General features: G+C 44.1%; 1 protein-coding gene across 6 annotated transcripts in view; it reads left to right on the top strand.

Annotated features, from left to right (window-relative positions):
* The window catches only part of PELI1 (pellino E3 ubiquitin protein ligase 1), a 346,060-nt gene that overhangs the window by 295,857 nt on the left and 25,029 nt on the right, over positions 1–25,174 (top strand). For all 6 annotated transcript variants that reach the window (XM_086927608.1, XM_086927611.1, XM_086927610.1 and 3 more), the window contains 2 exons: positions 21,152–21,349; positions 21,445–21,633. In XM_086927608.1, the coding sequence (XP_086783734.1) occupies positions 21,152–21,349; positions 21,445–21,633 (387 nt within the window). The remainder of the gene's footprint in view (positions 1–21,151; positions 21,350–21,444; positions 21,634–25,174) is intronic.

Below are 25,174 nucleotides of genomic sequence, written 5' to 3' on the forward strand. Positions count from 1 at the left end.
TTTGATCCTAAAAACATTTGATTATATGTAAAAAATATAAATACATTTTGAGAAATAAATATATATATATTTTTTTTCAAAACTCTCTGGAAATAAAACAGGACACCTATATAATTAGCGGGATTTCCCGGTACTGACGTCTATAACCCGGGATTTTCCGGACTCCTAAATGACCGTTTAGTTTACCGAGCATTACGTTTGTAAGGGGAAACTATTCGGATTTAGACACATTTTGCACATCTTGTGCCGAGATGTTACTCGTTTTTTTCTGTTTCACATCAAAATTTAGGTGTGCAGAAAGCGAACACTGAGTTTCCAGTTCTGCAAACATTTACATTTCCAAAGTCACTATTTCATCCGACTTGCTCCCTCTTGTGGCCTTTAATAGAAAGGCACCTGCTGGACACTGGAAACAAACTTCGCTTTGTAATCATTCGTCAACATCCATATTTCTCGAGCAGCATGACGTATTTATTGTGCTTTACTACACAGCCAACCTCTGCTACTACCTTCTTGATGCGTGGAAGCCCAGGGCCGGTCTGAAAATAAAGCAAACCTGCCCCGCACTGCCGAACACAGTGACCAGAAATTCACACTGGCGGCATTGTTGGCTTTTTTCAGCCCCTATCAGATGGCAATTTAGCCAGCAGCCTTCGAGGACCCCCTGGACGCCCCTGTTGGAGTTAGCCTCCGTCACCCAGTGAACCTGGCTGGACCGTGTGCGTTTTTAATTCGATTCAGAGATATTCGTCTGCCTTGTCGTATTTTCATTTAATCCTACTTGACATCTGTGCTACTTCTTCGAGGTATTTGTAGCAGTTTTTGTGACGTAACGCTGTTAAAGTTTCACCGCGTCTGGGAAAAGGAATAGTTCAGTCAGTTCAATTGTGTTTTTAAAACTGACAACGCAACATTTTCTCGTACTCTACAGGGGTAATTTGACTGTCTACTACACCTTCTGATTCAGTCATTAACAGGGTCGGATTGGGATCACAATTCGGCCCGGGCACGGACGAAAAAAATGGCCCACATTCAAGAGGCGTGGCCCATATTTAAGGGGCATGGCCCACATTCAAGGGGCGTGCCCTTTCATGAAACACCATTTGCACAGACAAGGAATGAAAGTGGGAGGATACTGTTCTTGCACACGACACAGGGCCAAGGTGACAATGGCCTACATGCTGAGCAACTAAAAAAAATAGCAAGGCCCCTTTCTGTCACAAAATTATTCCAGCCCTCCAGCACAGGAGCACCTGAAAAGCAGCAAAGCCCCTGCTATTACTAACCTACTTAGCCCTCCCCAGACCTTCAGCTCAGGAGCACATGAACAGAGGTAAGGCCCCTGCAATTAGTAAATTAATCAGCCCTCCAGGCCTCGGGAAAATGTCCTGGCAGGGGAGCACAAAACACAACTTTCTTGGTCATCCAAGGTAGCCAGGTAGCCAGGGGGGAGGCTGAGGTGAAGCTGGTGCATGGGAAGTGGCTTCCCAGTGTGTTCTGGCAGTTTGAGTGTTTACCATTTACTGTAGTATTACCCTTGTACCTGTGTATGGTACCCTTTTGTAACTTGCAAACGTCACTTTTCTCTGGTATCACACTGTATGCTACCTCTCACCTTCGTTTGCTTTAGATACTTGCACAAGTGCCACCATTGCCTATGTAACGTTTGTTCTTGTGCTGGAGTGTCTGCCATTTATTGCAGTATTATACCTCTACTTGTACTCTGTACGCTTTTGTAACCTGCACACATATCACTTTTTCCTCCTGTAATGTACCGATTGCTACTTCATGTATTTTGGTTGCTCACTATTGTCACTTTTGATTCATGTAACTTAACGTTTGCTTTTGTAATTTGTCCAGTTGTAATTTTTCTCCTCATGTATTATTGCTGTTCCTAGTGTGAAGCGCTCTGACACCTTCGGGTAAAGTCCGCGCTATATAAAATCGCATAAATAAAAAAATTCCAAACATCACCTGGCCCCCACAGCAAGACCCATTCTTACTCGCCCACTATGCCCTTAATGTGAAGGGCTGTGGGCGAGGTGTTAATACTAACACTGTTTCTGGGCTGCATGGGCCCCAGGGGGGCCGAGGTGATGAGAAACACCTAGCCCCCAGGGAGGCCGATTCTTACAATCAACCCTCCCCAGCCCAGCCTCAGCTTGATTGCTTGGCAGGGCAGGGGTGAAGGAGAGGCCACAGCTGACAATCGCTGTCCGACCGCACAGCGAGGCTGCTTTCATTTTCTCTGTCTGTCTCCGTGCACTCTGTGGGCCGTTTTTTTTTTCTCCCCTTTCCTAGTCCACTCTCTGTGGACTGGGACAGGGGAGAAAAAAACGGCCCACAGAGGGCACTGAGGCACCGGCCCTTCGGCCCATTGCCGAATGCCCGCCTTGCCAATCCGCCCCTGGTCATTAATTAACTCCAAATGTGCCTGTGGAGTGGCTACAAATAGTTCAAGGTAATTCAGTTCAATTCTGTTTATTCACTGACTTGCTCCTTGCATTTAGTATTTAGGTTCGTTTGTGTCCCGTGATAGCACTTTTTCCACATCCAGTCTTTCTGATTCATCACCGGTGCGCTGGAATAAAAGGAATGAGCTGCAACCTTTCTTGTATCTCGCATGTGTAAATTCAGTCTCATACCTTTACCATTAGCAGTGCCCCCACAAACTGAAGTGTAAAGTGGCATCGACTTTTTAGGTCTGGTCAAGGCCTTTTAATTTTTCTAAATTGTGTAGTATACTTACAGGGGGCGTTCAGCCAGCCTTCTTCATCCATTGGTCTGTTATTGTCATTCACATTTTTCTGCTGCCCAACACAGCATTCAGTAGGGGGCAGTGAGTAAGGCCTCTTCCGATAATAGCTAACTTTACAGTGAGGGACCTCCTCCTGCCTTTTCACAAGGAGTACATCCACACCTAAAGTAGTCCACTTCAGTGCCAGGAACCATTAAGGGAATGTGAGCTTTTAAAGATTAATTTTGATTTGCTTTTAGCCATTTTTTTCCCATCTTAGATTGACGAGAGTCCGACCGCTTAACCAACAATAAACATTTTGCAAAAAAAATGACAAAACAAAAGCCTTGCAGAAGGCTGTGACTAGAAATTAGGTTATTTCAGCCGTTCAGAAAGCAACCCACTAGCCAGCAGCTCATGAAGACCCTGTGGATGCTACTGACAGGCAACCTATGTATAAAGAGATTAAAAAAAATACATGAAAAAACAAATGAAGCCTTGACCAAGCAAAAGGTTAGCAGCCAAGGATGCACATTTTAATTTTGGCATTTTTTCCCCCTGTTTCTTTAATTCTTTTAATTTCCAGATGACTAGAGCCCGGTCTCTTTCACAACAATAAAGTTTAAAAAAAATAACAAAACAAGCATTGATAAAGCCAAAACACTTGCAGCCAACTAGAATGTGGCCTAACGGCTAGGGGGTTCTCTATCTCAAATCTAGGGAACGGGGTTCAGGTCTCGGCAATGACGCTCAACAGCCTGTGATTCTGGGAAAATCACTTAATCTCCTTGTGCCTAACAAAAATGAATGTGTCCTTGTGTAACTCAACTGGCACTCTGAAACCTTGGTCAAGTTAGTGGTATACAAAACTCCAGGATTTTTTGTTTTTTGTGCCTTTGCCAGTGCTTGTTCCCTTTGGTAGCTTTTTTGGTCTGAATGCCTTGTGTGTCTCCCACATTTCCTCCACTGTATCGTATGCAAAAGTGTATCCTTTTGATGCTGTAAAGCAGAGGTTTATATTGGCAGGTTGCCCTGACCAGCACTTTCTAGGAAGGCTGTGAACAGTATGTGAATTCAAGCCTCTTAGGATCATCTGTATGTGTCTTTGTCATTGGGGCGCTTACTTCCGGCAAGCATAATACTTGATGTTGCATTGAATTGGCTGTGTACATCCTGCGTTGCGTCAGGGTCTGCGCTTGCGTGATTTTTAAATTCCTCTGATGGAGCTGCTGATGTGCAAGCAACACTTTCTATTTGAGAGTGAGATTCTACTAGTGACGTAGGTGCAGTTGAAGGCAGGCCATTTCCTCTTTTCTATTCAGCAGTTAATGTTCTGTAACTTGGAATGCCCTCTATACATGTCCATTACAAAGGCCTACCACTTCCCGAGCTTTGAATGTTTGGACCAGCTTATACTTTCATTTTAGAATCTAAAGAGTGCGGCACGTTTTTTCTAGTTGAACAAAATACTCCAGTAATTAGTAGGGTGAATGTGTCAGTTCTCACTCACGTGTTCTAGCCCCTGCAATGTTTTATGTAAATAATCAATCCATTAGAACAATCACTTGGTTCCACATGCCCAGCATCGACCGGTTTTGAAATCAAGTGTTGGTAAAATACAGAGAACCTTGGTTTACAGCGACAGCTGTATTCGTGGAATCGCCAATATACAGAGGAATGAAGGGCATTTGGTAAATGGAACAGTAAGTTGCTATTCGAATCCTAGGTGCTGCTTTTTGGCGCAGTCTGCTTTCAGTGAACCTTTTTAAGGTGTGTTCATCCCCTGCTCACTGTGTATATCATGTTTGACTAATTATGGCATTGGCATTCCAGCCCATGCCAAGAATGTGTGCGGGGCACTGTCCTGAACCTTGCCTGTTTATAAAGTCCTGTGGGTGTAACCATTTAAGTGCGAGTTTAGAAAATTTGTATCTCATACATATTAAATGTTTCTTACATTCTTAATGAAGGACCCGGCGGCCTTTTGAAGGCTGCCATGGCAAGTCTTTTTCACACCAGAAGTACGTCTGATGAAATACGAAAACTGTGGGAGACGGTCTGCTGTCTTTTAGCAGTCCAAGTGTCGAACAGAGAAACAAAAAAAGTTCTGATTGTTATGCAGGGGACAACCCCTTTCAGGAAAAAAACCCTCACTCACCTGGAGGTGACATGCTTCATCATTGGGTTCCCTCCTCACACTAAGGCTGAAAAGTCATTGGTGTGGGCTACAACCCCTCACTAAGTGAGGAGGAGCGGAGGTGTTTTAGGAAACTCAAAGAATGGAGTGAATAAGGGGCAGAGTGCAGGAAGGAAGGAAAAGTATAAAACGGTCTATAGAAGGCCTAATGACTTTTATTCCATGGCCTTAAGGGACAGGATTAAAAGGAGGACTAAGGGTTAGCAACAAATATACCCCTACACTAGGTCAACTTGTTTCTGCCCTTTGGTGACCCCAACCAGGGTTCTGGGGCATTTTTTAGGACAAGGTATATAGTTACCCTGCACAATTCAAACAGAAAAAGTATATACTGGCCACCAAATCAGTAGCCTGTTCAGATACAACGTTGGTCCATAATGCTGTGGGTCCGTCTTCCTATATGTTGACGTAGAGAAACCACTCTCCAGCCCATATTGTGACACCACTGTTGCACAGCTTAATGAAGTCTGTGCATCTACTGCGGGTGTCCGGTTGGTGTCATCCAAGGGCAGAAACATGTTGACCTACAAGGGGTATATTTGTTTCTAACCCCTAGCACTCTCTTTTAATCCTGTCTCATAAGGCCACGGAATAAAAGTAATTAGCTGTTCTGTAGACCGTTTTATACTTTTCCTTCCTTCCTGCAAACTTCCCCTTACCCGCTCCACTCTTGCTCTTGGGTTTCCTAAAACACCTCCGCTCCTCCTCACTTGGTGAGGAGTTGTATCCCACACCAATGAACTTGCTCCCTTGGTGTGAGGATTAATCCCAATGATGAAGCATGTCACTGTTGGGTGAGTGGGGGTTCTTGTCTAGAAAGGGGTTCTGTCCTGCATAACAAGCGGACCCTTTTTTTGTTTCTCTCTTCGACTCTTCGACTGCTACCAGATTTCGTACAGTCTCCCTGAGTTTTCGTATTACACCAGTCCTACTTCTTGTGTGATATACTTGCTTAGATAGGGAGCAGTACGTATTTTGGTTTGTGGCTTCTCCCTTTGGATCCCTTGAATGTTTATAATAAAGTTTATTTAACAGTCACGCTTTTAGTTTGACAGGTTATTCTGTGGAAGTTGTCCAAACTTTGCTCGAGCAGCCTAAGTTTTGTCCTCTCCCATATCAACATTTCCATTTTCGTGTGTATTTACTTTGCAGTCTATAGGCATTAAAGCCTCAAGACCAGAGTTTTCAGGATAACAAAGGGCTGAATTTGCACACTTTTGGCGCCCCAATTGAAACTTTGTGTTTGCAAGTAGAAATGATGTACTTTTTGAAACGTAAATTGAATGGATGAAGATGCAGAAATCTGTCAGCACTACAGATTTTTACTTGTAAAGGGCTAGATTTGGAAACCGATGTACCCAGACGAGGGGCTCATGGTTGCCATTGAAGGTGTATTTTTGTTGGGATTCATGAACTTTTCCAGTGGATTTTCTGACCCATTTAACGCCCAAAACGACCAACATAGATGATCAGTTAACTGTGGTTTGGAAGAGTTCCATAAACAAAATGATGTGAGGAATGGGTTCCATCAGAGAAAATTATTTTCAAAGAGGTGGGTATCAATCAATCAATCAATCAAAGCATTTATATAGCGCACTACTCACCCGGAGGGTCTCAAGGCGCGAGGGGGGGTCCGCTACTGCTCAAACAGCCAGGTCTTGAGCTGCTTCCTGAAGGCGAGGTGGTCCTGGGTCAGGCGGAGGTGGGTCCGGAGGGAGTTCCAAGTCTTGGCGGCGAGGTAGGAGAAGGACCTTCCCCCTGTGGTGGCTCTTCGGATGCGGGGGACGGCGGCGAGGGCGAGGCCGGTCGATCGAAGCTGGCGTTTGGGAGCGTAGAAGTTGAGGCGGCTGTTGAGGTATCCTGGGCCTTGGTTGTGTAGGGCTTTGTGTGCGTGGGTGAGGAGACGGAAGGTGATTCTCTTGTTGACCGGGAGCCAGTGCAGGTCTCTGGAGATGTGGTTGTGGCTGGGGATGTCCAGGATGAGTCGTGCTGAGGCGTTCTGGATCCGCTGGAGTCTCTTCTGGATTTTGGCGGTGGTTCCGGCGTAGAGGGAGTTGCCGTAGTCCAGACGGCTGGTGACGAGGTCCTGGGTGACCGTCTTCCTGGTCTCGGTGGGGATCCGCCGGAAGATCTTCCGTAGCATGCGCAGGATGTTGAAGCACGACGAGGACTTGTCTGGTCATGGAGAGGGAGGAGTCCAGGATGAAGCCCAGGTTGCGTGCGTGATCTGTCGGTTTGGGTGCGGTGCCCAGGGCGGGGGGCCACCAGGAGTCGTCCCGGGCGAGGAGCTCAGGATGAGGACTTCCATCTTGTCTGAGTTCAGTTTCAGGCGGCTGTTCTTCATCCATTCGGTACCTCTTTTATCCCATCGTGTAGGTTGGCTCTGGCGGTGGCGGGGTCGTTGGTGAGGGAGAGGATCAGCTGGGTGTCGTCGGCGTAGGAGATGATGTTGAGGTTGTGCTGGCGTGCAATGGCTGCGAGGGGGCTCATGTAGACCTTGAAGAGGGTTGGGCTGAGCGAGGAGCCTTGAGGAACGCCGCAGATGACTTCTGTATAAAGACCTGTTTGCAGATTAGTTCAAACGGAGTGCGCTTGAAGGAATAGTAATACTGCTGGAAATATACGCTAATCACAAATATCCCGGAGTACTTCCAGGCAAGTTTGTCGAACTTCCAGGCAAGTTTGTCGAACACCTTGAAGGCATAAAGCAACCACAAATGCAAATATATAAAACAGGGGAGTTAATTTCTGACGTTCCCAACTGTGTCCCTGGTCTTACTTTCTTGTATTCCAAGACCGTTTCAATTTAATATTTGTGACTTTTTTGTTGATTATTAGCTGCATGTTTTCGTGTCTCCATCTATGTAAAGAAAAATGCATTACATTTTCTTCCTGATAGCCTCATTGCCTTTTAAATCATACCATCCAGTTTATTCCGCTGAAAAATCTTCTCTTTGAAAATTAACTCCTGCCAGTCTAAATATCACCAGTTCTACTGAGAGGTAAACATTTTCTGCTTGGCCCCAAGTTGCAAGAACTGGAATAGATTATTTTCTAAAAAGGGATTTGATTATGCACCGATACGGACTTGAGACAAGGATCCAAACATTGCCTTGATGGAGTATAAACCTGTTTCACCCTAAGCACAAAATAAAGTTGTTTGAGAACGTTTTGCAGTCTGAACCTGTTCTGTACTTGTATGCTGTGACAGATCCCTCCATTTTATTATAACGTGAAGGGCAAAGACCAGGTCATGCTCACTTATTTAATTGACTACCAGTCCACAATGGCATATCGGCCTAAAGAAATATGAGCTGGTCACTCAATCCTGTGAACTCCCATTGCTCCGTGGTAACCTCAACCAACTTTAAGGTCATAAACTTCATATACAAAGCCATCACCATCGGCGCCCAAACCTATCTGGCTGGCAAGCTCACCATCGCAAGTGGCTCGCTGCATATTCACAGCTGGATTACCATCAGATTGAAGGACAAGTAGGTGCAAAAAAAAAAAATAGACTAAGCATCAGGTCTTTTCTGCCTGCACACAAAGGATCTTGAACAATATCTCTATATCCATCAAACACTCCTGTCAACCCCTCTTCAATTTAAGAAAGCAGAAGACCTGTCTCTTTAAAGAGCACTTCATCACAAGACAGTATATAGTCCAGCCTTACTCAGCCACACCGCCAAGAGGCCTAGAGTCACAGTCTGATTGTATCTCTGCTTTCCTGTGGGGTGCTCTGATGCCGTCACCCTGTGTTCTCGCTATTCAAATACCACAAAAATGCATATTCCGTAGACGCACTCTTAAAATTGTTTAGTCCTCCATCTGGCTTGTAAGCACAGTTGCAATTAGTAGAAAGGAAGTGCATAATATGCGGACAATGGAGTTCAAGGGTTTTTTGCCCCTCCAGTCCGTCCAGCTTTTCACTCCTTTCTGCTATCTCAAAACCCCTTCTCTATTCCCACCACTTCTGTTGGGGGAATGCTGCAGTTATTATATCACAAGTGGCACAATATGCCTTCAGGCATGACAAACGTTTAGAATGTGTCTGTTCAGGTTATTGCAAGAAGTTTATCATGAGTTCCAAAGACCAGACTTGCGTGCTATTTGGGAATACCTTCTACCTCTCCTTTTGTTTAAAGTTGAGGTACCAAATTGGTTCAATAGAAGGGTACCCACTATACGAAGGGGGCTAGAGTGTGTTCTACATATACTTTCTTATATTGCAGATATATGGCACTGAGCACCCCATTCTGGATCTCAGATCTTTTGAATTGTTTGCAGGGGATTTTTACCCTCTGTTGTACTTTTTCCATATACTTGTTCCTTCTGTTGGATAATTTCGGCTGTTAGTCAGTTTTGGTAAGGTCCTTTTCTGTTTTCTCTGCTGTTAGCCACTCTTTCCACCCACTCCCACACTTACTTTGTGGTATGAACGAAAATTGCTTTCTCAATGTACATAACTTTCTCCGTACCTATGAAAGCTAGCATGGTTGCGCAGACCTCATCTTTTTTGGTTAGCTCTTTCTGTCCTCTTGTACACTCTGTGCTGGATTCCTAAAGTATGACTAGACATTTAATAGGGCTAATTTGTCCTCACAAATGTGAGGCTACATTATGTGAATATGTGCATCCCAAATAAAAAGGTGATCGACTGCTGTCTGTCTGTACAGCGTGATGACCTCCCATGACTGTTCTTATCGGATTTTCTATGATCCGTTTTCCTTTCAGTAATGAATGACATTTATCTCAGTGTACGTTTACTGTTCCTTGCATGGCCCCTAGTCTTTGCTCCTCCACCATACCCCAGTGTACACAACGTCCCCGTTTGCATAGTGTAGTCCATGTGGGAGAATAACAATTTCTAAGATGCGTAATGTCTGATTAATGGCGTGGGGCTACACAGTGGTCTCTCTGGCCTCCTCTGCCCAGGAGGTCAAGGGAAGAGTCTCCCCCCTTTGTTAGAGCATGTAGCTTGGATACGAGTGTCTGTGCTTGCAACGCCTGTCACTTCAATTATGGGAGTTCACTGTGGAATTGAAAAAGCAAACAGCTAGTCGTTCACCCTGGATGCCCTCGTGCACCTCTGTTCCCTGGCTGTATGGATCGTATACACTGGTGCCGACGGGCCTGTCGGTTTTAAGAGGTGCTCATAAACCGCTACTAGGTGAGTACAAAAAAAGTAATCCGTAATTGAGGGCCGCTAAAAAGCAGGCCAAATGTGTTTTTTACACTTGAAATGTAAAGTATGCAGTTGGCTTCTGATGTGTGGTGTGAAAATCATAGCTGAAAAAACTACCGTAGCGGTTCTTAATACTGCACAAAGATACCAACGCAAAGGGGCCATCAAGGAATCGTTTCAGGTATGTACCATGACATCCTCGACATGTGAGTTTTAAACGCCCGGATCAGCTGCGGGCACTGCGCAGCGCAGCGTAGCGTTGCGTTGTCTGGTCAGGCAGGCGCGTAGAGATGGTCTGCACTGCGCAGACGTCACGTGCCACGAGGGCACCGAGCCTGCTGGCGCGTGGTGCAGTGCTCCGGGGAAATGGGAAGATTGAGATTTAGTTGCAGCTGCGAGCCCTTTCTGCATTTCAGCAAAGAGAGCCGCCGTGTCAAGGTGGTCATTAGGTAGATTGAAGCTGGTGGTTTATGTGCGAGGGAAGGAAGCGGCCAGAGCTGAGTTTCCCTTCGTCGGCAGTGGCCCTTAACGTTTCCACATCGACTAACGAATATCCTATCCGAAACCAAGCGGGTGAGGATTTCTGATCTGAGACCTTTCACCAACATCTGTGGTTCATGGCCTTTCAAAGAACATCGTTTTGCAGGGTCAGAGGGGAATATGTTGGTGTGTTCCTTTTGTTTGTTTGTTTTGCTGGCTGCAAGCTTCATTTAGGAGAGTTCTGATATGAAGTGCACATATTGATTGGCAAGGGAAATTCACTTCTAATTTACCACAGAGGCTTTTCCAATAAAGAGTACTTTATACGAAATGAAAAAATACATTTAACCACTCATCATTGAGCAGTTTGGTTCAGTAACGATTTGATTTTATGACAATTTAACCCGGTGATCCCATTTCAGAACCTATGCACCAGTAAACTAGGCGTAAATGTCTTTCCAGGACTGACGGAAAGAACACCATAGGTCTTGTTAGTGCTTTGGGTATTTTAATTTATTTAAAAAGAATCGGTTACTTCTAATACATGCAATAAGGCAGACACAGCAATTCCATACGTTTTCAGAAGTGATGGTGTCACGAAAAACAATGTCAAAGTCTGGTGAAGGTGTGATCTAGTGCTTGGAGTCCAGTTTGTGTAGTCAGTAAATGCACTGGGGCTCTGTAAGCATACATCTGAGACATGGGTCTTTAGCCAGTATTGGTCTATTGCTGAGCCTTGGTTTGTCATGTACACATTATGCCAGTTTGGCTGTCCAAAGTCGTGAACAGACGAGTGTGCATGAGGGTACTTAAGAAAAGTTGGTGGTGCGTAATAATGTGACTGGTGTTAGTTGGCTGTTATGGATTGTTTGTGTAGAACAGTGTGATTGAAGCAGTTAAAGGAGTATTTTTGGAAGTTATCACAAACATCGTAGGTTTGGTTTTTGCATGTCCGGAATTATATATGCAGTTTAACTTACTTTAACATATGATAAATGGACTAGAGTTTCAAATAGTGTTTTTAAGACATATTAGTAATCAGTGTTTGTAATTCGTTTGTGCTAAATACATTTTCGAGTTGTACAGCTCTATTCTAGAGGACAATGTTTTCCAGTTGGCTGGCCAGCAGTAATGTTTGACATATGCATGCTGTAACCGTATACAGTTGTCTATTTGTATGCCGTTATAGAGGAGTCTCATGACTTCCTAAGACAATGTCTCAGACTAAGCTTTGTGCGACACTCTCTGAACTGAGCAGTAGTTCGTTATAACCTGATATTTTACAGTTGTTTGCCTAATTTTTAGAAACACATGGAACCATTATTCAGATTTGTCAGCTTTCCAAGAGTTTATTTTATACCCATCATAGTTTAAATGAAAGTCCTTTATTTTTATAAATTTTTTATCATTCACTGTTCAAAAAAGTTATGATGGACATTTATATTAATGCCTAAAAACAGGCTGCGACCAATGGGTGTCGCAACATTGTTGTCCGTTTCACTCTGAGAGGAGCAGGAGCTCCTATACATATAAATTGTCTCCCTTAGCTGTGATTTTCAGAAAAGCGTTGCATGGCTCTACAGAAATATATGTCCGATCATCGATAGTCATTAACGCCTGCATGTCTGTACAATTGAGCATCAGTGCTCATACTCTCAGTACGAAGTACATTTTGAAAAATTTACTTTATTTCATTCCTTCATTTTTTTGTTTTTTAATAATCATAGGTGACACTGGCCCTTCCTGCCTGTTTGCGGCAGGCCTGCTAATCTCACCTTCACGTATGTGTTGACTGCCCCATTTAATATCTAAACGATCCTGCTTGTTAGGTACTCATGCATGCTGTGTATTCCAGTTTGAAATCAAACTCTATGTATGACATTCTTGCATCTCAAGTGAAAAAATCACTACATCCTGACAAATTAATGCTATTTTCTGTTACCACCGATTTGCAGAGTTTAAATGTGCATTGTGTCTTTGTCAATTGTATTAACACGGACGCACTTTAAGCCTACTTTTTGGAATGAGGCAGCAATTTTGCTTCTTGTATTGAAGCATTTTTTGTCTTATTATCTTGTCACCATGACAAATGAGGTTGTGACACATCTGAATTTAGTATTGAAAATGAAAAATTACCTGCTAAGATGTTTATTTCTAGAGTATTGTGTATTAGGTTGCTAAACTAACATCTGATGCATGCATTGTTTTCAAACTGAAAATAATTTTTCTGTAATTGACTGCTACCTGTATAATCGTCGATCCCCTGGAATGAGTAAGCGGTCACTAAACATGCAATGATGCCAATCGTAACTTCTGCCACTCGAGAGAATCTGTTAGATAGTAATAAACTTTAGGCCATACCTTTCATCTTTGCTTGTCCTGCCTTATTTGAACAATAACCTTCATATTGGAGAAGTGTGGCTCAATGATTAGAGCGGCAGACCTTGATGCAGAGGTCTAGCCCGGGACCAGGGTTCAATTCCCCGCCTCGGCGGGTCTTGGGCACAAAATTTCACAGACCTGATAATTCTCGCCTCAGTGCCTATTCCAATCATGGAGTCCCACTCTGCAACTCTGGGCAGTAGCTTGCTTAATCTCCACAACGGCCCCCACAACGCTAAGGATGCCTGGCCTCCACCTTGGGGGTGCCCAGGAGTGGACGCCTCACAGGGAAAGCCAGGATGGGTTCCACAGCGGTATTCGTACAAGCGGCTTGAGACCCTTGCGGGTGAGTAGTGCGCTATACAAGTATCAATTTACATTTCCATATTCATGGTTTCATAAAGTACACCTTTATGGACAAGGGTTAAAAGTTTCATGAGGTTTGTTTGTGACAGTGTATTATGTAAGCAAAGTCCCTACCAATACACACAAGCACAATCTCATAGATAGATAACTATATATTATAAAATATAGCATGGTTAAGCCTTCTTGGTGAATGTTTGACAGTGGTCTCAAAGTTCGACAAAAAAACCCTGTAAATTATTATTCACAGCGCTTTTATTGGTAGTTTATTTATCTTCATTGAAAAAATAAAGTTAAACACAGCATTGCGAGAGGTCTCTCTCTTTCTCACTCCCTCTCTCTCCCTCTCCATTTGGTTTAGATGGTAAATGGGTAACTATTACAAGGCAACTTTGGGTAAATAATAGTAGCATTCATCAGTGGTTTGCGAGTTTTGGGGTATTTTTGAATGTGGCTTAATCTATATTTTATCTTTCTTTAGCTTATTCCTACATATTGAAAAATGCAATTTTAGAATCTAGACATTATAATATGACCTAAAAGAACTAACGCCCGTAACTGAAATTTTCTGCAATGTACGAAGATGGGTTATGTTTAATTACTAATAGATTTGTATTTAGTGCGACAAAATCTCCCAAAAATGATTGTAAGGTTCATGTTTGTATGTCTTGATGTTGAATAGCAACGAAGCAGTCAGGTTACACGTAAAAAGTGAACATTAGTCTGAGACCTGGGTCATTGTCATAAATCTAGAGGTTTGCTATGTTGTGGCAGGTCAAAGCTCTTAATTGCCATTGATGATTTTGTTCTTTCAGACCACAAGGATAAAAGGAAATTGTTGGTTACTTGATTCTTTGCATCTAAAAGAGACCTGCCCATGGCAGTTGTGACAGTCATTTACATTGTAATGGGATCTGAAAGTCAGTCCCGAAAAGGCCACTGATTCCTCATTCGTATCTAAAACTGTTTTTATTCAAATTGGAGAGGTCTTTCAGTCTGTTTCAACCCTAACCCAAATATACCAAAGTGAACGGTACCCGGAGTACATCAATGCGAGAACCTTGATTGTCTCAGCTTAACCTTCAAAAGGTACCTGGTCAACATCCTTCAATAAAATCCCAAAGTCTTCTGCTGTGAAATGCTGCCCTTTCTAGCCCAGGACTACTTCAGTCCTGGTGCCAGCTGGAAAACAATGTAAAGCCGTTCTTATCAGTGACACTTTGGATTCATTATTTGCAGCCTTTAAGCAATAAGTGTCCGGAGGCTTGCTGTCAAAACAGTGCATCAAAGCACTGCATTTGCATTCAAATCCTATGTTCATTGTCTTTCATGCCTTTAGGACCCCGTAGATTGGAAACATGATATTGTGAATGTCATTTATTGGATGGTGTTTAGAGACGAGTAGGGTTTAGAGCAGAATCGCATGACCTGCATTTTGTGTTGCTTAATCCCAAAGGGACAATACAGTGGACACTCATTTTGCTTTACCAGCTCCTGCATCATGAATAATTTAGATTTTAGATGTTGGGTTATCTTACAATGTAAGGCTTGGTTATTAGATCTGTGGAGCAGTTTTGCCGACATGCGCCCCTCATGGAGCTTTGCAATCTAGTTTAATATGGACATTTGGACAAACCCTTGTCTTTCTTAGTAGTCCGGTAGGTAATGTTAAAGAACGTAACGTGGCAGAAACTCTTTGTTCTCTGTTAGTGCCCGAGCTTTTACCTTTCTGCCTGGTTAGATGTGACCTTGGTGTTCTAATTTAAAATAGTGGATGTTATATTATCTAGCATTCATGTAGTACTTCAGACTGTCCACAGTGTTTACAGGCAAAACTTTGTGTATGGTTGGAACTTGTTGCTGCTGTTAGCATGCTCATTTTTTTTAGGTTGAGCTTGGGCAGCGCATGGCTGCTCTGTGAGGCTGTATTATAGTATGGCCTTGAAGCCCCGCCCACTCTCCACCCATATTTGTCATTGGCTTGTGTAAATGCTGACTTCTGATTCCTTAATAGGCTTGTTAATCCCTCCTTAATACCGCCTTCTTAGTTTGTAACCTCCCACGAGGACTTTCCCTTTTACATCTTTTACACAGTATGTTTTATTTAGTCTGTAAGCACTATTTTCTTTAATGCCTTTCTCCTACTGCAGACATGACATACTTTCCTGCAACGTTCAGCGTGCCAAGCTCGTTTTCACTTTCCAAGCAGCCCCTGCTGTTCTATGCAGCACGACACGTTCCAAGCAGCCCGTCCGTGGCAGTCAAGGTCTCACATTGACACAAGTTTGAGCTTTTGGCATTGTCAATGACAATGCCTTTTATTTATGTAGAAATTATCAGAACAGACAAAGGCATTGTCCTTTATAATGCCAATAGCATAAACTCTCACAAATGCGAGAACGATTGCATTACAAATGCATGTTAAAAGTATGTGAGAAAGGGTAGAGTATGCGTCATGTAGCATCTGTTCAATCGACGAGCCGTGCTTACCCGGTTTCTTTCAGAGGTCAAGCTAGCTTGGTCAATGGCAGAGATTCTCGTATGTTTATGGCTATGGCTGTTCTTACAACAGGTTGCTGTGTTTCCGGGTTTTTGGGGGGATAAACTATCACTTTTGGTCTGAAACCGTTTACTAGAACACAATAATATTCGTTACGATTACTGTAGTCTGCACACTCCAAAGTGAACTATAGATGCTGTGATTGAAAATCTGATCATGTGAGGTTTGGAAGGGTTTCAGCTTAACCCCTAAGTTTTAATATTGCGTTTCAAAACCATTTGATCAATAATGTCTCGAATGAGTTTGTTGTTTCTTATGGTTGGAGAAGAGACAGTTGAGCATTGTTCCCACAAAGTTGAGTTTCATAATCTCCCTTCAGTAGATATTTGTGAATGTCCGATGGCATGTAACAGGGTTCTGTGTTCCACGAGTATATATTGAGGACTGTTGATGAATTTGAAAGCACCCTTTGGATATCAGGCAAAGTAGTTTATGCAAAAATATTTCATTGAATCCCATCAAAGGTGCTAGACCTCGGGCATTTGGACGTTATGGAACCATCTCCCTTCTCTCCCATTCACTGATCTTGAGCCCTGTGAATGCTTGTGTAAGGTCACAAGCAGTGTGTTTGGGTGATTATGGTTGTGCTGTTTTTCATAACTAGCGAGTTCGTGTTTTTTTTTTGTTTTTTTTATTGCAACTAAGGCATAGATGCATCAAACGAATCTGCGATCGCAATCGCTGCGAAACAGCGATTGCAAATTCCACTTCCGCAATGCATCAAGTAGAAAAACAACAATTTGCGAATTCGCAAAACAAAGAATCGCTAAACCCGTAAAAAACCCCACTGCGATTCCTTGAAAGCGATTCTCCACATATTCTACGAATTTAATAGCGAATCCGCAGTCAAATAGCGAATTAGCAAACAAATCGCTATCCCCATGCATCAGCAATCGCAAATAGCAAAAACACCATAATTCGCAAAATGCGAGTCGCAATTAAAGGAGAAGCTAAACCAGGTGGTAACCATGAAGTCAAAGTGGCAAAAAAAAATGTTGGAAATAACAAACAGGTGTTGGCTAAATCAAACACACTTAAGGAGACTCATTAGGAGCATGAGGAAAGTCACAATGGCAGGTCTATACATCTTGGCAAGGCGGCTGAGGCTCCAGGCTGCAGCCCAGAACAGACGCAGGATCCATGAACGCATCTTCCGGCTGCTGATTACACTACTGGGACAGACTGAAGAAGAGATCTACTCCAAATACAGGCTCAATGGGGCAATGATCCTGAAGCTCATCAGAGACCTTGAGCCCCTGATGCAGCACCCAACACGGAGGACCAATGCTGTGCCCACCCATGTCCAGGTCCTGTGCTGCCTGCACCTCCTGGCCTCCCGCAGCTTCCAGGGGATAGTCGCAGTTGCAGGGGGTGTATCCCAGAGTACACTTTCACGCTGCCTACAGAGTTTCCTGGACGCCATGCTGAGTTGGATCCATCACCACATCACCTTCCCAACAACCCAACAGGACTTAATGCAAACTAAACAGGACTTCTATCAAACCGCCCATTTCCCCCATGTAATTGGCTGCATCGACTGCACCCACATACACATCTGTCCACCTGCAGAGAACGAATACATGTACCGAAACCGCAAGTCATATCACTCCCTCAACATTCAGGTGGTCTGCAATGCGAAGACCAACATTGCAGACATTGTGGCACAATACCCAGGGAGCACGCATGAAGTGTTTATCTTCCGGCACAGCGGTATACACACCCGCTTGGTCAGGGGTGAATTTGGCGAGGGACATCTCCTAGGTAAGTACACATTCCCACATACAGTATGTTAAGAACATGTTGCCGCGAATAACGGGCACTGACCCTCTGCTCCTCCCTTCAGGTGACAGCGCCTACGCCCTCAGTGAATACCTCCTCACCCCATACCTCAACCCAGCAACACCACAGGAACGAAGGTACAATGGTGCGCATATGCACACAAGTAATGTGATTGAGCGAACATTTGGCATGTTAAAGAGTAGATTCCGCATCTTCCACAAAACTGGCGGGGCCCTCAAATACCGGCCCGAGATCTGCTGCCGCATCTTGGCCGTGTGCGCCATGCTGCACAATATTGTCACCAAGCGGAGGATACCTGTTGAGGTGTCTGGTAGTGAGTCGGAGGGGGGTGACCTGCCACCTGCAAATGTGCATCATGCACACGGGGAGAATACTGCTGAAGGTCACAGGCGCCACACGCTCATCACACAGAACTATTTCTAGTGCATCCATACCCTTCACACAACACTGCACTCATGCAAGCCACATCAATGATTGACATGAGGAAGATTTGTTGTCAAAATAAAGCTTTTGTTTATTTCACAAAGTCTTAATGTGCTTCCATCAGCAACAAATAAGGGTACAGCTTTTAAACATCCAAGGTCATGTAACCTGAGCTGGCGTGCATGGTTGCCTCACCACGGCACAGCCTGAAATGTAATGCAACTAGCGCCTCCTGCCGCACGCACCCTGTCGCCTCTCACCCTCCACGTTGGGCTGGTTCTGTCTGGATGCAGTGTTGGGCCGGGCACTGCGCCTCCTCTCTGTTTGCACAAACACAGACAGGCTGCTGAGGCTAGATGCCCCTTTGCTGGCATCATCCCCCCCCCCTTGCATTGCTATGGTCTGCTGCCTGTTGGTGCTCCACAGCGATGGTGACCTGCTCCAGGGCCCTTGCTATGTCAGCACAGCATTGGACCATCTGGGTTTGCATGGCCAATGATCTTTGCGAGAGCTGGGATGTGGCGTTCCCGATCAGGTGATTGGAATGGGTGTAGGCTGACAGCCGTGTGAGCAGCAGCTTGTGGCGTCTGCGGGTGACGTCCTGCTGCGCTACCATCAGCTGGTTGCTCTCCTTCACCGCCGTGGTCAGTTCCTGCACACTCTGTGAGGAGACTGATGTTGGTGCTGTTTTGTATAGCTGCAGCTGCATTGCTGCCATGTGCTGCGCCTGTTTGCGGTGCACACGCAGCATCTGAGCCTCAATGCCCAGGCCCACGTTGTGTGCGTGTTGCTCCATGGCTGCTGTGGTGGGCACGGAGCGCTGCTGCCTTGACCTGCCGCTGGCGTGGGCCCGCATACTTGCTGTGATTCGTTTCTGCCTCCTGGTTGGAGGTGGGGTCTGCTCCACTGGCATATGTGCCGAGACGTGATGTTGTGCTCCGCCTGTAGCGGCAGGGGTATTCCTGGGTCTCTGTGCAGGTGCAGGCTGCCTCTTACCCTCTGTCTCTTCAGGTGTCTCCACGATGTGGAGAATGTCACTGTTGGACGTGTCCGTATCCGCAGCACCTGTGATGTGGATGAGTGCATGATTACTGATGATTCAGGCCCCTGGGATGTTGCAACATGCATGCAGGCTCACTATTGGTTAATGTCTGCATTCCCTGGCTGGCTTTAGGGGTCTGTGTATCTGGACTATTCTGGCTGTGTGTGGCTATCAAGGCACATTTACACACTACATGTTCCACAATGCATTTGGTCGTTTGGGAGGAGCAGGGACTGGAATACTTTGGTCACAAATATGGATTGCACTGGGGGCATGGGCATTGTTAGGGTACGGGGTCGCAGTAGCATGCCTCTTACCTTGAGTTTGGTGTGTGGTGCGGGAGGTGTCTAGTTGGGTAACGCCCACGCAGGCTTCAGGGTGTATGGTGTCCTCTGCTGGGTCCTCCATGGGGGTGTTTTCAGGGACTGTGGAGTGTCCCCCTCCCGTACCCCTTGTCTCTCCCAGCCTCTCAGCTATTCGCTCCTTGGCACGGCCTCTAAGGTCGTACCACCTCTTTTTTTAAGTCATCGATGGTCCGGTGGGTGACTCCCACCGTGTTCACCTTTGCCTTGATGTGCACCCAGATGCGCCTCTTGGTTGCCTCGGGCACCTTCCGGGGCAGCTTCCCGAACAGTTGATCGTGGTCCCTGCTCACTCCTTCAATCAGGTACTCAAAAATGTGCACCCAGATGCGCCTCTAGGTTGCCTCGGGCACCTTCCGGGACAGCTTCCCGAACAGTTGATCGTGGTCCCTGCTCACTCCTTCAATCAGGTACTCAAGTTCTTTTTCACTGAACATGATTTTGCGCTGGCGTTTTTTTGTCCACTGAACTTGATTTTGCGCTGGCGGGGTTTTTCACTTGGTCCTGCAGCTTCCTGGGACATTGTGGGTTGATTTCCACTCCTGTATGGGCACTGCAGGGTGTGGCTCCTGGAGCTCAGTGTCAGCCTCCTCCTGTATCCAGCTCTGTGGTCCGAATGAAGCTTGGAGCAGGCTACTTCCTGGTAGTGATGTCATCATTGGGCTCCAAATGCGACTTCACGTTTTTGCGATCTCGCAATTTGCGAGATCGCTATTTGTGAAATCGGTAATTGCGGATTCGCAATTAGGGGGTTGGAAACAGGCGACGGCGATTTTGTAGGGATTTTTGCAGAGTCGCATTTGTCGATTGCGGGCGGGTGCGAATTGCAGATATTTTGCGTTTTGGATGATGCATCCCATTCTGCGATTTCTAAATAGCGATCAGTTATTTTTTGCTCATTAGGATTCGCAGAATGGATGCTTGATGCATCTATAGGAAAGTCCCTTCAACTGAAGGTTTTTTGGGGAATGCATTTTTTTAACAGGTATCTTATGTTCATATCAGCAGGTTACTGATGAAGGGCTCACACTAGCCTTTCATCAGTCTGTCGGCGATACGTATCACTGAACCCAGTAACTGTGAAACCTTTTATTTACAGCATTAAAAACACACATCTGACAGCAAGAGCTTTATAAAACATTTTTGTGTCTGTATAAAAATCAAGAGAACGAAACCATTATGGGAATGTGTATTTCGCACCTATCGTTCCATCGAGTGTATTAAAGCAATATAAGACATACCATGAAGTAGTTTATAAGTGTATATTAAACTATATCTTGGTGAATGATTGCGCATTGTTTGTTGTAAAGTTGCATAATTCATGAATTTTAGACACAGAACATCACTGTGTCCTTTCATGGGAATTAAAATTGCCATTCTGATTGACATGAAATAAAACTCTAATCACAATACCTCTTTAAAATATTTATAATTTTGGCTATCCTATTCTAGATCGCTCGTTCAGAGAAGAAAATTCAAATAGTAACGGGTGTATAGAAATATTTACAATGCAAAGGACCTTTGCAAAAAATGAAACATTTTGATTTATTTCAGACTGTAGTGATTTAAGGTGACTATGTACTAGAATGTTAAATTATTTTTGCTTTTCCCTTCTAGATTGGCCGGTCAACAGAAAGTCCCATTGACTTTGTTGTAACGGACACTGTCCCTGGTAGCCAGAGCAATACAGATACGCAGTCTGTGCAAAGTACTATATCAAGGTTTGCGTGCAGAATCATTTGTGAACGAAATCCTCCCTTCACAGCAAGGATCTATGCAGCAGGATTTGACTCGTCAAAAAACATCTTTCTTGGGGTAAATATTAGGTGTTTAGCCTCGTGTTGCAAGAGGCCACTCCGCGATTCAATTTTGGTTGAAAGCTTTATCATCTTTGATGTTCTTCCTTGCAGGAAAAGGCTGCCAAGTGGAAGACGTCGGATGGACAGATGGATGGTTTAACTACAAACGGAGTCCTTGTTATGCATCCACGCAATGGATTCACTGAAGACTCCAAGCCCGGTGTATGGAGAGAAATTTCAGTGTGTGGGAATGTGTTCACCTTGCGAGATACCAGATCGGCTCAGCAGAGAGGAAAAATGGTAAGTAATAATCTTTTTAAACAATACGGTTCTGAAGGAGAACTAAAGGCCCCATTCTGCGAGTATAATATGTAGGCTACAGTAAAACTGTTCCATGTGCTGATGAGCAGGGTAAAGGTTGCTGTTGTCTTTGAATCTGGGCCGAAGATATCTTTTGTACGTTGTCTTCTAAAAGATCTGTATAGTTCAGTCCTTCTCATAATGTTTAGTGGATCCCCCGCCCAGATTTATTGTGTTACCAGAAGTAAAAGATGTTTTCCTTTTATCTTTTATTTCTGACTAAATGTTACTCTTCATATATTTCTGGCACTGACGGCTTCCTTTTCCTTAGATGTGGTTCTCTTAAGGTTTACCCTTTGCCTCCACACCCTATTGCTTTTACTGATTAAGACACCCACACAAATTGCTTTATGGCACCAGGTCTACTTTGGAGAAAGCGCATAGTACTTGTGGGACACAGTAGTTCGAGAAACTGAGAGAGGGGCATCTTGCATGTCTGATTCGAAAGTGGTGGATACTTCAAGAGACTCCTTTTTTTTTTTTTTTTGAGTATTCTTTTTATTGAACAAGCTCATAAGACAGTACATTATGTACCATATATGCATTCTACATCACTCGGTTGATTATGAAAGTATAACGTAGGGGGGACTGGACAAACACAATCGTCGTAGGAATAAACATAATATTAAGGTTCTTTTCAAGACCAGGAGATAAGTTACATTATATACATTATCATACATTGCAAAGTAAGTAGAACAATATTGCGGACTTCAGGCCTATGTACCTCTGTATCCGCGCCATGGAGACCATATTTATTACCATTTCTTCACACACACCCTGTTTTTAGATACTACTTCTTCCGCTCACTGTCACCAGTCTAAATCGTTCTCCCATTCGGTCACTGAGGGAGAAGGGGCGCACCCCAGTGTCTGGCGATGTTCAGTTTCGCAACACCTGCTGCCTGTGCCAGCCAGAGTCTAGTATCCCTAGGCCAGTCTTCCTCTCCCTTGATCATTCAGAGACTCAGTCTTGACCAACACAAACTTGGGGCAGTGGTGACTTTTTGTTTTATCATGCAACTAGGCACCAAGTCTATTTTAGTCCTATTCTGCTCTGTCTAAATACACTCTCCATACAAGAAATGGAGCATTCCAGTGAAGGAACAGCAAAACTCAGATGACAGGGGAAAGCTTTCAGTAATTTCTCAAATTTCACCAAAGTGCTACCAGAACATATTCCTACTGGGTGCTCATTTCAGAATCTAGGTAATTTGTTCACAAGGCACACTGTCTTTTCTACTTGAATGAGGACAAGTGAACTTGAACTCCGGGTTTAGTCAGGTACATACGGGCAGATCTTGTGTCTAACCTGCAAATATGTTGCTTTTTTTAAAGCGATTTTGCATTTCAGAGATGGAGTCTTAAAATTCACTCTATACTTTATCAACATCCAGTGATGTCTCTTGACAACTGAATCAGAATTAATTAATCTCAAGGTGATGTGTGATGTCACCATATGTCACTTTTATTCAGCTTTAGGGGAATTGCAGTCCTAGATAAAGCATATTTGCCATAGTCCCATTCTACATTGGCTGTCCTACCCACTGGCACCTTATGTCGACCCGTTTCAGTCAGAAGAACCCACCCTAGTTACATGGGCAGAAGAACACACCTTTACGGCCGTTCCAGTCGGTGCATCCAAGTCGACTGCTCTCCCTTCTGTTTTAGGGTGTAGTTTTTCATTTAATCTGTCAGTACTTCATACTTCATCTGTCAGCACTTCTCTCTATTCTCACTGCACCCTGCCGAGCTACCATGGTGGTGTTCCCAAGTGCTTTGCAACTTACTACCATGTAAATCATTTTGTATCCTGCATCGATTACATGTGCATACTGTATGTCACTATACAAACAGTCATATGGTTGGACAAGACACTTTGCTTTATGAATGCATTGCTGAGACCTATGTACGCCTCACTACCAGGAAAGAACAGCGTAAAGCTGTAGCGAGCCATTACTTCAGAATGGTAAGATCTTAATTGATAGCTATAAACGTTTGAATAATTTCCTGCTGCATGCTTGGACCCCAGTGGACGTTTCGTAGGTGTATTGTCAATTGAATTATAACACAGGGTGTCTATTGTGCATTTCATTTTTTGTTGGTCTAAATAAAGGCTATTGGACGCCAAATGAGAAGTTTCAAATGTGCATTGTAGCACGTGGGATGAAAGTGTACAATCGAAAGAAAAGGAGAAAATGCTGCCTCATAAGCGTATATAAAAAGCTTCGGAAGAGTGTCTTGTTCATATAAAGTTCCAGAAGCTTTCCCATCCCTTGATACTCTGTACTGACACAGCCAATCCACTATGTGCCTCACAGCCAATCCATTTTTTCCAGCTCCTGGGAGTAGGATCTCACAGGACAGGTTAGGTTTCACACCTGATTTTTGACTAAGGATTTGGTCAGATCTTTACTTTTTCCAGGTTCATTCGACATCTTTTCCGTCATACCATCAAGTGATGTGTTTTTTGTTGAGAAGAGACTAGAGTAGTCCTCTTCTCATGCTCTGAAAAGTAGCCAGCTCATGACAAGGACTCTACTTGCTACCCCTTGGTTCCGTATTTATGTCCAATACTATCAAGATTAATCAATATCCTAAAGAAACACAACTAACTACCTCACAACCTCTTTGGAGGGCGCTCAGCAACTGGCAGCATGCCTCAAGTGAATTCAGAGCTATCTACACGTGATGCAGTACCTAAAATTCAAACAGATTAAGACCGAATTCCCTTTGTTCTCTCAGTAGTGCAAAGCTTGATCTAATCCTGGCTAACATCTGTGAACCTACATGGCCTCATTCCCTCTTTCATCAATATGTTTTTTTCCAACCAGCAGGTACAGATTAGTACATAATAGGTCCTCATTCAGGATAATCTGTTAACACCCTGTCCAATATTTGCTAATTTGAAACTGCTGATTAGTGGTACTGTACCTCTAATGCCCCTCGTCCAAAGGTTTACTTACATTACCAACTAGTGGGGATGCTGCTACCTGGTGGTCAAGACCATACATGCTGCAGTATTCAGAAGTATAAAGGCCAGTGGACACATGCCCAAGCCTTTCCTGTTGAGCCGTGATAAGAAATATGGGCTCTGTGAGCTTTTAGTTACTTTTCAGCCCTTTCGATTCTCACTTTTGCAACATGTTTTCAAGATGCATCTGTAATGTGATAACACAATAATATGGAGCAAGGCTTTGATCGCTCAGTTGGTTATATATTATGTGGTGCATTGTGTATAATGTGACTGCCGCAGGTTAAAAACTGGTAGCACTGTCAACCACTTTCCTTTTGAATATAAATTGCCTCGTTCCAACTCTCAAGCAGATGATCTTAAAGTAATCTTCTGCCCCTTTAATCATCAGCATCTCGTTTATTAATATCATAGCTTGCATCAATGCAGTTTACCAAAACTATTATAGCGCAACACCAGATACCTACTACGTTAATTCAATCCTGTTGTTCCTAGACGGACTCTGATGCAT

This window comes from Lissotriton vulgaris, chromosome 6, assembly GCF_964263255.1.
Source record: "Lissotriton vulgaris chromosome 6, aLisVul1.2, whole genome shotgun sequence".
Lineage (NCBI taxonomy): Eukaryota > Metazoa > Chordata > Amphibia > Caudata > Salamandridae > Lissotriton > Lissotriton vulgaris.